Raw genomic sequence first — 17,238 nt, 5'->3', positions numbered from 1 at the left:
TGTGTGTGTGGTGTGTGTGTGTGTGTGTGCTCATGTTTGACCACAGGAATGTTTGCTGGGGGTCAGGGTGGGGTCGGGGATTGGGAGGGGTAGTGGTGGGGGTTAAATGTTGATTCTGTGTATATGTGTTTTTCTTTTCTTTATTTATTGTATGAATCAATAAAAACATTAATCACAAAAACAAAATGTACTACGCACTCAGACTTGTAGTATATGAATTTTCAAAGTGTAGTATCGTCCCTAATGGAACACTTAATGTTTTTTTACTACATGGAAGTGTTCGCCATTTAACAGCTGATGGAAGTGACGTTTCAATCCCAAGTGTTGTGTTGCCGCTAGCTTTAGCACGCTATCCATCCTCAGTGCAACAATATACATATTCACACAGTATGGTATGACAGTAAAGCATTTAACTCACTTTTGTAAGGTGCTGTCTTCAAGTTTCTCTAGTTGTCATATTCTCCATTATTTACAATTGTTTAGTAAGATCACCATCGCTGCCGGTAACTATGCTCCTTCCGCTATGTACGGCAAGCCGCATGCTATTAGTGGACGAAGTGTCCAACATTCCACACTCCATTTTGATGATTGAAAAACCGCATAATCCGGGTACTCGTAGTACACTTCTTTTTGTTGCGTTTTCAGTGTAAACATACAACTCGCACTACTAACACTTCAAAATTACGTCAAATAGTGAAGAAGTGTTTGGTTTGGAACGCACCTTAGGCTTACAAGTCCCCTTTCATGCCCAACATACAACAAATCAATATGTATTTCATTTGTGCCACAATCAAACTGTCCTAGCCTTTGTGACATCAATTATTTATAAATAATTTCACTCAAAAGAAAGATAACTATAACACTATATGAATCAAATAAATTACCATGACAATTTGGTATGATAGCTACAAATTTATCAGGGTTTTTTTTTTTCAAAGGAACCTTAGCTGATGTGGTGTTAGAAATCTCAGTGTCTTCTTACTCTACAGATGTTGATGTTTTATGCAACACCACACACATGATTTATCAGTGAACTTTGAGTTACAAGAAACAGCATACTTCTTTTTTGACCATTTTAATCTGTCAGCCTGCTTTCAGTGTCTGATAAACTTATTTGCAATTGAATCATAGTCTCACAAAGATGTTTTAGTAGCTCTAAAAAAAGAATCATTGCTCTGAGAGTAATAGACTATGGTTCATAGACAGATTGCAAAGGCACCATGTAATACTATTGAAGACCCCAAGAAATGGCTTGACAATTGTAGTTTTTCCAGTGTTAACCTATTTTCTTATTGAAACAGGAAGTTGGGGTGGGACATATTGAAGGGTGTGTCCCTTTTTAAAATTCAGGTTCTGGAATCCCATACATTTTTCCATAGACAAACTCATTTTTAACCAGTAAAGACAGACCAACCATAAGCTATGAATTTGTTAATCAATATATGCTTCCGTTGAAGCCATTAATCCGCATCATTTTAACTTAATTTTAAATAGCAGAATTCTCCTAAAGAGAATTCTCCTAAAGAGAAAGGCCACAGAGAATTTCAGCAGCAACTACCCACTCACATGACGCACTGTGAATGATGCAATCGAGTCTTCCTACACTTAAGGTGTGTTCACACTTGGTAGGTTTGGTTTAATTAAAACAAACTCTGGTGTGCTTGCTCTTTTAGCACGGTTCATTTGAACAAGTGTGAACACTGCCATCCGAACCTTGGTGCGCACCAAACAAGCGGACCGAGACCCCCTAAATAGTGGGTCTCGGTTTGCTTCCAACAAACTCTGGTGCGGTTTGACTGATATATGAACGCAGCATGGACCAAAAACGTCTAAACATACCAATAACGAAATAATTTGCCTTTAATACTGACCTCAAGTATACCTTGTTCTTCTAATCATAGGAGCTATGTTGCTCATTACAGTTTGGTAAAGGTGCTTTGCAGCATATCTTCATCATCAATGTATATATATATATATGCCCAACATCCGGCATTGTTTAGGATGTTCGGCAAGTTCCGTCGCAAAATATACATCATAAAAGCTGTCCAATCAGGTTGTGACCTTATCATTATGCCTTTTGTTTTGTATCTTTAGGTTCGGTGTTAAAAATACCAGTTTGAATGCTAAGTGAACCAGGACTAAATGTATCATTTTCATTTTTGGTCCGGACAAAGTGAATCAAACTACAAGTGTGAACACATCCACTTGAACACAACTACTTATATATGTGCAAATATCTGAATACTTTGCAATACAATTTAAATATATAGTTTCAATACTTCTAATCAACTATTTTAAATCAATAGTTTTATATGTTCCTATTGTTTGTCATTTCATTACATCATTCGCAATGCTTCATGGGATTGCTGTTCTTTCTTGTGAAATACTGTAAATACACAGTCTTGTACCTTTGTCTTTTTGTCTGATTTTCAAATATTTTCTTTCTTCGAATCAAAGTCTGTAATGTTGTGATTCACCTCAGTTCTTTATGGTTGGGATCATGGCTTTGAACTGTTTTATGAAAGATTTTGGGAAATGCCTATGGAAGAAATTAATAGGAAAAATACTTTTGGAACCAATTTATAATTAAGGGGGAGGGACATTCCAATTCTACAGAGCATTTTATTGGACCAAAACTTGGACATGCATATGACTGCAAGATGAGTAATCAATATTTTTGGCTTGTTTTCCTATTAGAGAAAAACAATTAATTTGATATAAACCTCTGCTTAAAGGTGAAGTATTTTTATGTTAATCTTTTTTCCCAGCCATGCTTAATATGCAAAAACAACTGCAAGTAAGCTATTTCCCCTGAAATTGTTAACGCTGTGACATTTTAAAAAATATTGGTCTGTTGTTGTTGCTTGTAATTTTTGATTTAGTCCAATTTTAAGAGCATATAGATGGGCTCAAAGCTGATTCATATGGACTAAACGCCACAAAATGCAACAATTTTGGGGTCTTTGATAATGACAGTGGTGGTTACTCACCATTGAGTCCATTGGGAATACTCCTATGGTGATGTGAAGTTGAGAGATCATCCATCGAACGTCTTATGGTGCCTATTTTGGTCTCTACACCCTTGTGTATATGGTTATGATGGTGGTCTGGGCTGCCAGCACTTCCACCACTGGAGGTACTGCTCCCATCCCCAATATCTCTAACAGTGCCAGAGCCTCCATTGAGGTTACTCAGGCTGGACTGGCTGTCAATGGAACTCCTAGATCCAGCTCCATTCCTATCTTCATCCAACATGAGAACGATCTCCTTTAGTTCTACATTCTCCCGCAGAACGTTCTGCTGGATGACCTCTAGTTCCTTGAGTTTCTGCTGATAGGTGCTTACCTCCTTCAACACAGCGCTCGCTGTATATCTCCCAAACCTCTGCCATTCCCGCGACAACTTCTTGCCTTTCTGCCTATCATCATCCAGAAAGCAGCAGAGCTCCCGGAGCTCCTGGTTGTCATCCTGCAGTTTCTGGTTTATTTCCTTTAGATTACGGATTTCGTGGAGGTGCACCTGCAGTCTGCGGTTGACATCCTTCATCATGTTGCCATGTTCAAGCATCAGGCTCATCTTCTCACCGTCGACTCTTCTCAGTTTCTTGATCAAGTCCTCTTTGCTCCATTTGAGCAGTTCCTCGTCAGGGATCTTACTCAGGTCATCACTATGACAATGCTTAGCCATCATGACTCTCACAGAGGGACAGTTTCAGAGTGAAATATTCAACATAGAACACAATGTAGGTCCAGATCCAACATGGTGTTGTGTTTAAATCCCAGCGCAATCTAGAACGAAGGCATTCATGTATTAAATCATGTAAGGATCAACAGGAATCCCTTTGAGAAAATGGAAGACTGTGCATTGTACTCCAGACAATATTATTTTCATACTAACATATTTAGTTACGCCTCACTTACCCATAACTTCACAATTATGCATGCCTTCATATATCCGCGATTTATAAATCCACGAGCATCGTTTTAAAAGAAGCGACGAATTTCGGTAGAAATAAAAACCTTAAAAAGCAATATTTCAAGAATAACCGCTTTAAATTTCGTATGCTTTCAAAATCACGCATCCATTAATGCTGAGAGGCAGCGGGACCTCGAAAGATCCGATTAAATGTTATGACTCCTCATTCGTGTGAATGCACGGAGTTTCGTGTTCGGTTCTTCCTCTGGACTGCTGTGAAATGATCCGAGCTGATTTGAGCAGGTACAGAGGCAGAGAAAGCAGGAGCTGCCCTCTTAAAGAGACAGAGCCCTAATTCCCCACAACCGTTTTTATTCTCTCTCTCTCTCTCTCTCTCTCTCTCTCTCTCTCTCTCTCTCTCTCTCTCTCTCTCTCTCTCTCTCTCACACACAGACAGAGAGAGCATAATGTGTGTTTGAGTATTAAGTCGCACCATTATAGTAGGTGAAAATAAAGTTAGTCGGAAATCAACCCTTTCACGTGCCATTTGCACCATCGAAGGATAATTTGCCTTAAATTGAAGACGACTGGAAAATGCTGCCTTCGGAGGCTGTATACGGAGGGAGGCTGAAAATAAGTTGCTTTTAAAACTGTTCTTGGAACAGTTTCCTTGAGCGTTCCATTCATTAAAAATTATGTTGGTTAAGCCTTTAACTGATTAACTCATGTCGATTAAACATCTTGTTATTATCGAAATGCCAACGCTGTTCTTTGCCATTTAAATGAATGGTGTTCACAAAATTTGGTTGCAAGTTTGCTTGTTTAATTTTTTAGGGACTAAATATAAAAGATGTTAGACTGGGATTTGAACACAGGTTCCTCTCACATGCTTATCGCAAACTGGGTAGGGTTGCACCAGCAGTGCATAAGGTTTAATAATACATTTTAAATTAAAGCCACAATTGCAACAAAAACAAAAATGTGCAATGTCTTAAAGGGATAATTCACCAAAAATGTTAAATGCTGTGTATGTGTATGACTTTTTTTCTTCTGCTGAACACAAACAGAGATTTTTAGAAGAATGTCTCAACTCTATTGGTCCTCACAATGAAAGTGAATGGGTACCAACATTTTGAGGCACTAAAAAGCATATGATGGCAGCATAAAAGCAATCCATATGACTCCAGTGGTTGAATCCATGTCTTCAGAATTAATATGATAGGTTTGGGTGAGAAATAGATCAATATTTACATCTATTTTTACAATAAATTATCATCCCTACCAGTAGGTGGCGATGTGCACGAAGAAAGCGAATTGCCATACAAAAGTAGAAGAATTTGAAAGTGAAGTTGAAAGTTAAAATTGATTGTAAGAAAGGAATTTAATATGGATCTGTTTTGAACCCACACTTCTGAAGACATGGATTTAACCACTGGAGTTTTATGGATTACTTTTACACTGCCTTTATGCCTTCAAAATGTTGGTACCCATTTTACATTGTGAGGAGATATTCTTCCCAAAATCGTAGTTTGTGTTCAGCAGAAGAAAGATAGTCATACACATCTGGGATGGCATGAGGGTGATTAAATTATGAGATTTGTTTATTTCTTTTTTTGAACTTCCATAAATGTTAGTTTGTATTAATATATTACTGTATGTCTATATAAGTTAACTATCACATTATATATATTTCTTTGTTTATTACAAGACAAATTATCTAAACTACTAATTGTATTAAATAACTACTATATCACATAGATTTTCTCTGCAACAATGAATGATCAGCAATGAATTATCAGTGTGTCATATGCGGATGGACACATGCCTAGTATACATGCTATTCTCACTTAAGGTGGAACTGTTGTTTCAATGATTGACTTTATTTACATTTGACATTGCTATTTGATGAGGAAAAAAACATGGAAGTAAACTGCATCAAGTACAACACATTAATTATTATGATACTACTATGAAATTATGTACAGTAAGTTGTGCATCTATTTAGACTCAATAAGTGCCTGAGAAAATACATATGTGTAACTTATGTGTAGCTCATGTATTGCTTATGAGTATCATGTGTTATGTGTAGCTTAATATGTTTTTGACAGCCAAGTTGTATCTCATAAAAAATTCAGTGTGAAAGTAATGAATCCTGTTATTTGTTCTGATTTGATGCATTAACTCTTAGATATATGAAAAAATAAAACATCAAATCTATCTAAAAGCGATATTTATTCTATTATTTTCTAATTATCTTGAAAATATATATTTTTTTGTACACTATCTGGGCATTTTGTAGATCCATTTGTGGTTGATATAAGTGCTGGGTATCAAAAGACCTGAATATGTAAGAGTGTTTGGTGAAATTCCCATGCATTTAAGGGTTACATTTGGATTTAAAGTTCACACTTAGGTCTTACTGTAACTAAATCAGTGCTTCATTTGGTTGCATTCTTATTGCAAGACAAAGCCAGTAAATCATAAGCTCTCTGTTACGGTTGATGTTTAAACCTTGTTTGCCTCACTATGTCAGCATATGTCCAACACTATGTCCATATGGAAATACGTCATGTAAAAAGGTAAATATAATAAATAGTGTTTAGCTATTATATATATCTTGAAATGTTCAGTATGATGTTTTATGATGTTTATGCATTCTATCACAAACCTTATGGCAAACATTATTAGTGAGAAGAAATGGAAGAAAAGGAAAAGAGGCTAATTATGTCTCCTGTCATAGTTTTGAGAATGTATTTTTTTCAACACAAATATTTTTAATTGAGCCGCAACATGAAATTAATGAGCCAGTTATGGTGTGGTGTGTTGCAGGCTGGGTTTGGTGGGCCATTGTGAGCCAGAAATTCCAGGGCCAATTTTTTAGACCCAGTCCGCCCCTGTGTGAATCAGAGTGCATTATGTGTAAACCCAGCAATTTTGTTTAATTATGTTGTTCTGACTGAGTTTGCTGAATTTGAGGGGCTTCAAAATGGGCGGGCATTTACATTGAAGTTTTAAGGAGGCCAAAACCAATCCTTTCAGAAAGAGAGCCAAAAACAGGGTGGAAAATTATCATATATTACTAAATCGTGACTGTTTTGGTGCAAAAAACTAAAAAACCTTTCATAACATTATCAGTGGACCTCAGGGAAGATAATAAAATGATTAAAAATAGCACTTTATGACCCCCTTTAAAAAAAAAATCTTTCCAAGAAATTTCATTAGACAAAAAAAAAAAAACTGTAAGAAAAGAAAACATGAGTTGTAGAAAACTGTATGTGATCTAGTAGCTTTATACACTTTAATCCACTGAACCTATCCCTCACGGCCTCGTTTTCATTCAGTTCAGAAATCAAATATGGCAATTGGAGGGTTTCTTCGGTGGACATCGCCCTCTACTGGCCAAAATTGAATTTCCATCCGGGTCCTCACAGCTTGTTTCGAAACATGACCGCAGCGAACAATCTGTAAAATATGTATTTGTTGGGTTAGTTGGGAAAAAGAAACATAGGAAAACTCAAACTTTTCTGTCGAAATGCTCTACTTGGGTGTCTGTTAAAACTGAGCCGAACAATATATCAGACATTTTAAGGAAAAGTTAAATTGGTGGTGAGTTATTACATGTATCGGCATTTCACGTATAACTCAAATCCAAAACATAAAGTTTTTGATATTTTACGTACTATTTTTACATATAAAAAGTAATTGTGTTAAAATGATTAACATACATGGTATGTTACCTTAACTACATCTTTAAATTGAGTGGTTTCCGCAAGTGTTTTCGTAGCTGGCTCCATAGCTCAGTGGTTAGAGCACTGGTCTTGTAAACCAGGGGTCGCGAGTTCGATCCTCGCTGGGGCCTACCAAATTGGCTTTTTGTTTCTTTATACTTATTTACAAAAATAAGGAATACGGAATGTTTGCTCAAAATACTTCAAGACAGAAAAAAAAGTAGTCCAGTTTTAGTAGGTTAATTTGTTTTATTAATATTATTTTAGGCACTTTCAAAGTAGACTAGTTGATCTCTTTGGTTATTTATTTTGTTTTTCACAAGAACATAATGTACAAATGTTTGAAAACAGAGCATTTCACATTTTAGAATAATAGCTTTCAAAACGACACGGTTACATAACCTCAGCTCCCTGAGACGAAGGGAACGAGACATTGGTACGTGCATATGTGGAATACGTTCTTATACAACCTAGTTGAAACCTCTCTACAATAACGCCAATATATTATTATTGAAGAAATATTAGAATTTAATGTATGGGGCAGTTTAATGGGTCTTTGCCATGTTAGAGACACCAATCAGTGAACACCTTACATTTTAGCATTAGGAGGCATCTTGTGGACGGTGCTCTGGCCTGTAAAATGGTGTTCACGACTGAACGCATCAGTTCTTTCACATCTAGTTCGCCCCATTGACCTTTGGGGAGATCTGTCTTTCAGAATGCTGTGGTGGAAATTTGGCCCACTCTTCTTTGCAGAACTGCTTTAGTTCAGCCACATTGGAGGGTTTTCAAGTTAATTTCGGGTTAAGCTCCTGCCCTAGCATCTCATGTTCAAGTCAGGACTTTGACTAGGGCACTCCAAAACTTAAATTTAGCTTCTTTTGAGCCATTAGGGGAGGTTCCACACATTCTCAGTTGGTATTGGATAACTTTTTTGAATCAATAAATAACATTATCATTTAAAAGCTGTATTTTGTGTTTACACAGATTGCCTTTTTGTTTGAATTTTTGAAACAATTTAGTTCGAGATATGCACAAAAAAAGACGAAATCAGGATTGGGGCAAATGCTTTTAACACAGCACTGTACAGTATGCTGGACACTTTTGTCTGCATTTCCTTAACCATTTGGTCCAATCCCTCAATTTATAAAATGTAATAGTTGTTAAGAAATGTATACATAAGCACATTTCATACATAGTAGTCACTAATTTCCAGCATTTACTTTTAAGTATAAGCTTTTAGATTATTATTTTTTCTTTTAGATATATATTTTTTTAAGATTATGAAAACAATTTCTTGTGAAGTGTGTCCAAACCTTTGACCGGTAACACAGTATATTAAAACAAAATTAAGGTAGCATAAAAACACATTAATTAAAAGAGTGCATATGGCATATCAATATCCTGTTGAAACTTCTGTATGTTTGAAAAATGAACAAGAGCGATTGGCAAACAGCTTAGTAAATAAACATTGTTGCATAATTCTGGGCCTAGAAGATGTCCTGTGTGTAGTGTTTGATGTTGCATTTCACTCCACTCTCGGGCCGGAGAGTTTCTGTGTCTTTAATGCCGAATGACTGTCGAGGAACCAGACTGAACTTAAGTCTGTTTTTACTTAAGCAGTTATGGCAAGCTCAACATTTTTCTCCATCTAAATAAACACAATGGATTGGTGATCAGACAGACCTGAAAGTCAACAAATTCTGTTAAGAAGGTGCAGATGTCACCTGTGAGAAGGCCTGTCCAAGACAGGATCGTAGTGCAAATGAATTGTTGCAGTCATAAGGCCTTTAAAAAAAAATGTAACACCATTCTGAGTAAACTCTAGAGGCTGTTGTGTATGAAAATCCCAGGAGATCAGCAGTTAAAGAAATATTCATACCAACCCATCTGGCAACAAAAATCATGCCACTTAGATCACATTTTCCCCATTCTGATGGTTGATGTGAACATTAACTGAAGCTCCTGACCTGTGCATTGCACTGCTGCCACATGATTGGCTGATTAGATAATCACATGAATAAGTCGGGTGATTGTATATATAAATCTATATACTTTATACACTCACCTAAAGGATTATTAGGAACTGTAAGGTATGGCGGAGGATCAGTGGCCTTAACAGATTCCCGAACAAACAAGAACTTACTGTTAAAAACCCCCCTAATTACTGAAATAGCGCCAACCAGCCTCCACAAGCACAATAAATGTATTGACAAAGAGACAATGAACTATTGACAGAGAACCGCATGTGACATCCGCATGCTCACCACGTGCTTATCGTGTGGACAGGAAGGGGGAAACTTTGAACGTAAAAATGTGTGTGTGTGTGTGTGTGTTTTTCAGTTAAACACAGAACTGCATATTGCTAATGAAATACGTGTAATCCCTGTATGTTGTGTATTTCTGAGGTATATCAAACTCGTTAGAACTGTTTCAGTTGTGTGTTTTAAACTCTGAGGCCTCATATTTAATAGCCTCAGTGTATATTCCCTTATTAAGTGTACTAAATATACCTTTCTTGGTATCAAATTAAACCTTACGATTTGTCCAAGCTGAATTCGAATATAAGATCTCTGTAGAATGATATTACGCGATGTTTTACTATCTTTTGAGTCATTCAGCCCAAAATCTCTTACTGTCATAAACATGCAAATGAGCTTTGACAAAGGAACTCTCTCATGCTGTAATGGAGAGTAATGGAGGCCTTTACGACCTCCAAAGGAATGTTCAGAGAAGTGCTGACCCTCCCTTCATTCTCTTACTGAGAAAGAGAAATGAACCCTGTTAATCCTATATATATATTCTATATATCCATGTGATAAATATTGACATGTATCTAATGTGCCATCTCACATTTTCCCTTAAATGTGCTTGATCTATGTTTTCTTGCAAACTAATGGGTTAATGTTTCAGACTTTGCATACTATGGTTAACCAAAATCATATGTGTGGCATATTTGGTCTCTATAACTTGGTATTTTGAAGATTGAAATGACTGTGTACATGATATGTCGATAACAACAACATATTAGTATTACAAGTAGATTTCCTATTTTCTTTCTTGCACATGCAATGGGCAATTTTACAACAAAGAGCAATAAACCAAATTCCCGCCTAGAACTCAAACCCTTCTTATTGGTCGAGCCAATGAGAGGTGGGACCTGTTCCCTGAGGGTATAAAATTGCTGCGCCCACTTCCTTACTTCCTCTCTTTTAGCTTAGCTCTTCCTCGCTCACTCTTAGCCTCTCTTGCTTCCTGCCTCTCTTGCCCTCTGAGCCTTGTGCTCTCTCACTATCTCGCTGAATGATGCCACACTAGAAGGCCCCAAGGACTCCCAAGCGTGCGCCAGGCTACCTACGGCCTTGACTTTTCCATTCACCAAAGATATCAAGACAACATCATCAAAGATCAACTGGAGCCTCAACAAATTGCATCAGGACAGTTTAATTCAAAAGGGACATGCAAGTATCAAACTTAGTCTCATTATTTGATACATTAAGTATCCTCACCCCTTTCTAAAAAGGGCGTGTCAGAACTAATATGATGGTTTGCTCAGGCTGTTGATCTGCTGAACTTCAAACAATGCTATAACTTCTTGCCTTCCTGTATTCTGTTTCAGCCCTCTTTCCCTTGGTAAACTGTATGAATGTATGTATATGTATGTTAGAGTAGTTTAAATGTTTAGTCTAGTTAATAAAGTCTTGTTCATGTCACATGTAAAGTTGTCTGTGTCTCAAGCTCATATCTAAAGTCACTAATCATAGATTTTGACTACTTGCTCTTAATACTTAGTAAGAAAGAAATTTCCCTTGCCCCGAAATGTACATTTCTATTAATTAATTAATTAATAACCAAAATTGAGTGTTCACGGGATGAACCGAGTATTTGGTTGTAATGTTAATGTAGCTACATCAAGTTAACCCGATTAACTGATCCAAATATTCATAATTGATTATAACAAGTTATGATTGATTATTAATATTTCATAGAGCTGATTCGCTACCTAATGGTGGAAGAATATAGAGCTGATTCGCTACAGAACACCATACTAATACTGTGTTTGACCCCCTTTCGCCTTCAGAACTGCCTTAGTTCTACGTGGCATTGATTCAACAAGGTGCTGAAAGCATTCTTTAGAAATGTTGACCCATATTGATAGGATAGCATCTTGCAGTTGATGGAGATTTGTGGGATGCACATCCAGGGCACGAAGCTCCCGTTCCACCACATCCCAAAGATGCTCTATTGGGTTGAGATCTGGTGACTGTGGGGGCCATTTTAGTACAGTGAACTCATTGTCATGTTCAAGAAACCAATTTGAAATGATTCGAGCTTTGTGACATGGTGCATTATCCTGCTGGAAGTAGCCATCAGAGGATGGGTACATGGTGGCCATAAAGGGATGGACATGGTCAGAAACAATACTCAGGTAGGCCGTGGCATTTAAACGATGCCCAATTGGCACTAAGGGCCTAAAGTGTGCCAAGAAAACATCCCCCAACACCATTACACCACCACCACCAGCCTGCACAGTGGTAACAAGGCATGATGGATCCATGTTCTCATTCTGTTTACGCCAAATTCTGACTCTACCATCTGAATGTCTCAACAGAAATCGAGACTCCTCAGAGCAGGCAACATTTTTCCAGTCTTCAACTGTCCAATTTTGGTGAGCTCTTGCAAATTGTAGCCTCTTTTTCCTATTTGTAGTGGAGATGAGTGGTACCCGGTGGGGTCTTCTGCTGTTGTAGCCCATCCGCCTCAAGGTTGTGCGTGTTGTGGCTTCACAAATGCTTTGCTGCATACCTCGGTTGTAACGAGTGGTTATTTCAGGCAAAGTTGCTCTTCTATCAGCTTGAATCAGTCGGCCCATTCTCCTCTGACCTCTAGCATCAACAAGGCATTTTCAGCCCACAGGACTGCCGCATACTGGATGTTTTTCCCTTTTCACACCATTCTTTGTAAACCCTAGAAATGGTTGTGCGTGAAAATCCCAGTAACTGAGCAGATTGTGAAATACTCAGACCGGCCCGTCTGGCACCAACAACCATGCCACGCTCAAAATTGCTTAAATCACCTTTCTTCCCCATTCTGACATTCAGTTTGGAGTTCAGGAGATTGTCTTGACCAGGACCACACCCCTAAATGCATTGAAGCAACTGCCATGTGATTGGTTGATTAGATAATTGCATTAATGAGAAATTGAACAGGTGTTCCTAATAATACTTTAGGTGAGTGTATATTTAGAGAGAGAGAGAAACAGAGAGAGAAGCCAAAATGTTGCTGTGGTTATCACCATGTCAACCACTGTAGGTTCAAGAGTGACTTCTGTATTTCGTACGCACACAAAACATTAATTTAGGGGATTCAGTACTGCAAATAAATGTGGGTGTCACTTCCAAAATGTGTGGTGTGTACTTGGCCATGTAGTATTAAGAAAACTCAAATCTCTACCTGAAATGTTGTGGCACAGTGGCTAAAGCACAGGGCTGTTAATCAGAAGGTTGTTGGTTCTAACCCCATGGCCACCACCATTGTGTCCTTGAGTAAGATACTTAACTCCAGGTTGCTCCAGGGGGATTGTCCCTGTAATAATTGCACTGTAAGTTGCTTTGGATAAAAGTGTCTGCCAAATGCATAAATGTAAATGTTCATTTACTGTCTTCATATGAAATGTCCCTTTTTGTCCTGCCCTGGGGATTCAAATAAATCCAATTGTAAAAGCATTGTAGTCCAATAATACATTAATGGAATCAGTCCACATTTTCATGAAGTGTTTTACCATTTTTTATATCTCGTGGTGTCTCCCTAATTCCATGATTACAAACAATATCTAATTGGCTCTTGGCCTGCAGAAGAATTCAGCATGTTTATAACCGCTGGAGTTTATTGACAAAAAAATAAACAAAACAGAAACTCACCTGCAATAAAGTAAGTTACAAAATTGTCCAGCATCAGCTTGTAATCTGCATTTTTAACATTTTCCTGTTAGAGATGTTCACTTAGGACGTATTCATTCATTCCACCTGTCTACATGCATCGCATGGACATCTTTGGCTCATGTCATTTCATGTGAAAGTTTTTTAAACTCCTCACCCCATAAACATTGCATTTTTAAAATGGCACATTAAGTAAAAATTTGTCTACATTCAGACCCCTACATTCTGTGCCATTTCGTTGCATCCATCTTGCTGTTTTTTTAATGCAAGAAGGGCATGTGGGCGGCCCCCATTTAGACATTGACATACTGAGTAAATACTACCAAGCAATAGAGCGCAAAAGTGCCTGCCCACTTTTTCAGCCATCTTGGTTCCAAAAGTATCTTTGCCAATTAATATTTTCTACAAGGATTTCATCAGTGGTGATTTCTCAGGGCCAGCAAAGCCTTCTCTGCTGCAGTAACATGCCTAATAAATAAATATTTTTTCATCCTTTCATTTTCATTGACTTTTTCTTTGTATTTTCAATCACTTTCCACTCATAATTAATCTACAAACGAATAGCAAAAAAAAGAAAGAAAGAAATTCCAATCAGAATGTATTTCTCAATGCTTACATGCAAAGTGTGACAACTGTTTCACAAACTGCACGCCCGAAGCCATGCTCCTTAGCCGAAGCAGCGCATGAGTCTGAGCTCCACCCCATCAGGCCTTCACAATTTCCACAGAATCCTTCAACAGTGCAAGTGAGTAGGCATCTAAAGTCAGACTGTCAGATTCATAAACCAATCAGATTGATTTATTTGTTCTTGTGGGTGTGGCCTTTAGGATATGACCCAGTCCAGGCCTTCTAGCTAGCCTTGGTTGATGCAATCACGCCTTAAGTGATGAACACAATTTGAAAGCGAAGAGGGCGAGATCACATGTTACACTGCAGCGTGCTCCACCCACATCCACCTCAGCTTCACATGCCTAGATTTGCTACATGGGGATTGTATGTAATTTCTATTTGTGCAGCATGTCATACACGCTCAATGCAGCATGATTGGCTGCTCGATTACATGTCAAAGGACCAATCAGCTTACATCATTTGAGCCATTTGACTGAACATGTCACATGTGAGCGAACCAGTTGGCTAACAGATAACAAGTTCAATGAACCTTTCAGCTTGAGCTGGTCTGAGCAAGTCTGCGTTCTCCCCCAGTGAGCCTACTTGCACTGAACCTGTGCAAGGTCAGGGAGGACAAGGAGCAGGTCATCCTAGTAGCACCCTACTAGCCCACCCATACTTGGTTCTCGGACCTCACACTCCTCGCGACAGCTCCCCCCTGGCGAATTCCCTTGAGGAGAGATCTCCTCTCTCAGGGACGGGGCCCCATCTGGCACCCGTGACCAGACCTCTGGAATCTCCACGTCTGGCCCTTGAATGGGATGCGAAACACCTAAGTGGCCTACCACCCGTGGTGGTAGACACGATCACTCAGGCTAGGGCTCCCCCTACAAGGTGCCTGTATGCCTTGAAGTGGCATCTGTTCGCTAAGTGGTGTTCTCCCCGACACGAAGACCCCCAGAGTTATGCAGTCAAGTCGGTGCTTTCTTTCCTGCAGGAGAGGCTGGAGGGGCGGCTGTCCCCCTCCACCTTGAAGGTGTATGTGGCCGCTATAGCAACGCACCACGATGCAGTTGATGGTAAGTCTCTTGGGAAGCATGACCTGATCATCAGGTTCCTTTGAGGTTGAATTTTCCTAGACCACGCCTAATTCCCTCATGTGATCTCTCCATGGTCTTACAGGGCCTGTGGGGAGCCCCGTTTGAGCCCCTGGAGTCAGTTGAGCTAAAGGCGGTCTCTCTGAAGACTGCCCTCCTGACTGTGCTCACATCCATCAAGAGGATAGGGGACCTGCAGATGTTCTCTGTCAGCGACATGTGCCTGGAGTGTGGTCCGGAATACTCTCACGTCCTGAGACCCTGACCGGGCTATGTGCCCAAGGTTCCCACGACCCGTTTTGGGATCAGGTGGAGAAACTGCAAGTGCTGCCCCGGGAGGAGGCAGACCCAGTCTTGTCATTGCTGTGTCCGGTGCATGATTTACGTATCTACGTGGCTCACACACAGAGATTAAGATGCTCTGAGCAGCTCTTTGACTGCTTTGGAGGACAGCGGAAAGGGAGCGCTGTCCCCAAACAGAGGATTGTCCACTGGGTCATTGGTATATCATGCCAGGGCGTGCCGCCCCCCTTGGGGCTACGAGCACACTCTATCAGGAGTGTGGCAGCCTCCTGGGCCCTGATCAATGGCGTCTCTTTAGCAGATATCTGTAGAGCATCAGGCTTGGCAACACCCAATACCCTTGTGAGGTTCTACCCGTATAGTGCCTTTCCCCTCCTGGAGGGAAAGACGTGCTTTTTTTTACCCTTATTCATTTTCACGAGATCGTGGACCCCGGATGTCCTTCCTCCTTAGCCCTGTGGATGGCGAGTTCAAGGAGAAATAGATGCCGGCCCAGTACTTGTGCTAAGTAGGCCTGTACTGGGGTGTACCTCCCTTTGGGAAGGGACTACTCCCCTACGCACACAATTATGGCCCCATTTTGGGCAGTTGACTTGTCCCCGAGTTGCGGGGGACAGTATGACGCTTGTAGGAGCATTAGGGGAGGTTACGTGATGGCCTTGTGCGCTGGCTATGAGGCACGCAATAGTTTGCCCGTCTCGCACCACCAGTCCATTTAACACAGTTCAGCTAGTTGTGGCTTTTCGTATAGGGACCCCTAGTGTCACTACATTGACACAACGTCGAGTGAGTGGCAGATAAGGAATGTCCTGGTTCGTTTCGTAACCTCTGTTCCTTGATGGAGGGAACGAGACATTGTATCCCTCCTGTCACAACACTGAACTACCCGCTGATATGGCTGGGACCCAGTCTCGGCTCCTCAGCACATGAAAACTGAATGAGTGGTTTTCAGCTCCTTTTATACCCGTATGTCCTGGGGAGTGGTTCTCAAAGATCAGAGGTGTTTGTAGCCTGTTGTGATCCTGAGGTGGCTCAGCGGTTAAGGGTCTGGGTTACTGACCAAAAGGTTGGGGGTTCAAGCCCCAGCTCTGCCATGATACTGCTGTTGGGCCCTTGAGCAAGGCCTTTGACCCCATCTGCTCCAGGGGTGCTGTTTCATGACTGAGCCTGTGCTCTGACCCCAGTTTAGTTGGGATATGTGAAAACAACTGCATTTCATTGGCTCTGCACAATGACAATAAAGTTGAATCTTAATTTAAATGACTCAATTCAGGAGACTCAGTGCTGTAAGTAAAGGGTTAAAATTTTGACATACATAGTCATGAGACAAAACAACATGGGGCGATCGCAGAAGTGTTCGGTTGAAATGCCAACCAAGCTACATCTGGTAAGAAACCTAATTAAGTTTTTATACTGAAACCCATTTGAGTCAAAGGATTATTGTATCTAGTTTCAACCGATATGCCATTTTTAAAAATTTAGCGATTTATTGTGAAACGGCACGCTGTTAAACACACTGACCATATTTGTGGACTGTATGCTCAGATTCAGTTAAAATATTATATATTTACTGTGTATTATCACATCGAGAATTAATGGATGCATCCAAAAACTGCAAAATGTTGCTTTCAGAGGCTTTATATGGAG

The 17,238-nt window shown here is 39.7% G+C and overlaps 1 protein-coding gene and 1 non-coding gene across 4 annotated transcripts in view; one reads left to right on the top strand and one right to left on the bottom strand.

Moving 5' to 3' along the window:
* LOC127621760 (coiled-coil domain-containing protein 85C-B-like) overlaps positions 1-4,173 on the bottom strand; it is a 61,924-nt gene extending 57,751 nt beyond the window's left edge. For all 3 annotated transcript variants that reach the window (XM_052095481.1, XM_052095482.1, XM_052095483.1), the window contains exons 1-2: positions 3,921-4,173; positions 2,991-3,788 (exon numbers count right to left, since the gene is read on the bottom strand). In XM_052095481.1, coding sequence (XP_051951441.1) covers positions 2,991-3,690 — 700 coding nt within the window. In that variant the 5' untranslated portion in view covers positions 3,691-3,788; positions 3,921-4,173. The remainder of the gene's footprint in view (positions 1-2,990; positions 3,789-3,920) is intronic.
* Positions 4,174-7,701: 3,528 nt separating this feature from the next.
* trnat-ugu (transfer RNA threonine (anticodon UGU)) lies at positions 7,702-7,774 on the top strand. The gene has a single exon. It is a non-coding gene; the product is annotated as a tRNA-Thr (tRNA).
* Positions 7,775-17,238: the final 9,464 nt, after the last annotated feature.

This window comes from Xyrauchen texanus, chromosome 28 (assembly GCF_025860055.1).
Source record: "Xyrauchen texanus isolate HMW12.3.18 chromosome 28, RBS_HiC_50CHRs, whole genome shotgun sequence".
Classification (NCBI taxonomy): domain Eukaryota; kingdom Metazoa; phylum Chordata; class Actinopteri; order Cypriniformes; family Catostomidae; genus Xyrauchen; species Xyrauchen texanus.
Note: the sequence above shows the minus strand (reverse complement) of the source record. Positions and strands in the feature narration are given on the sequence as shown.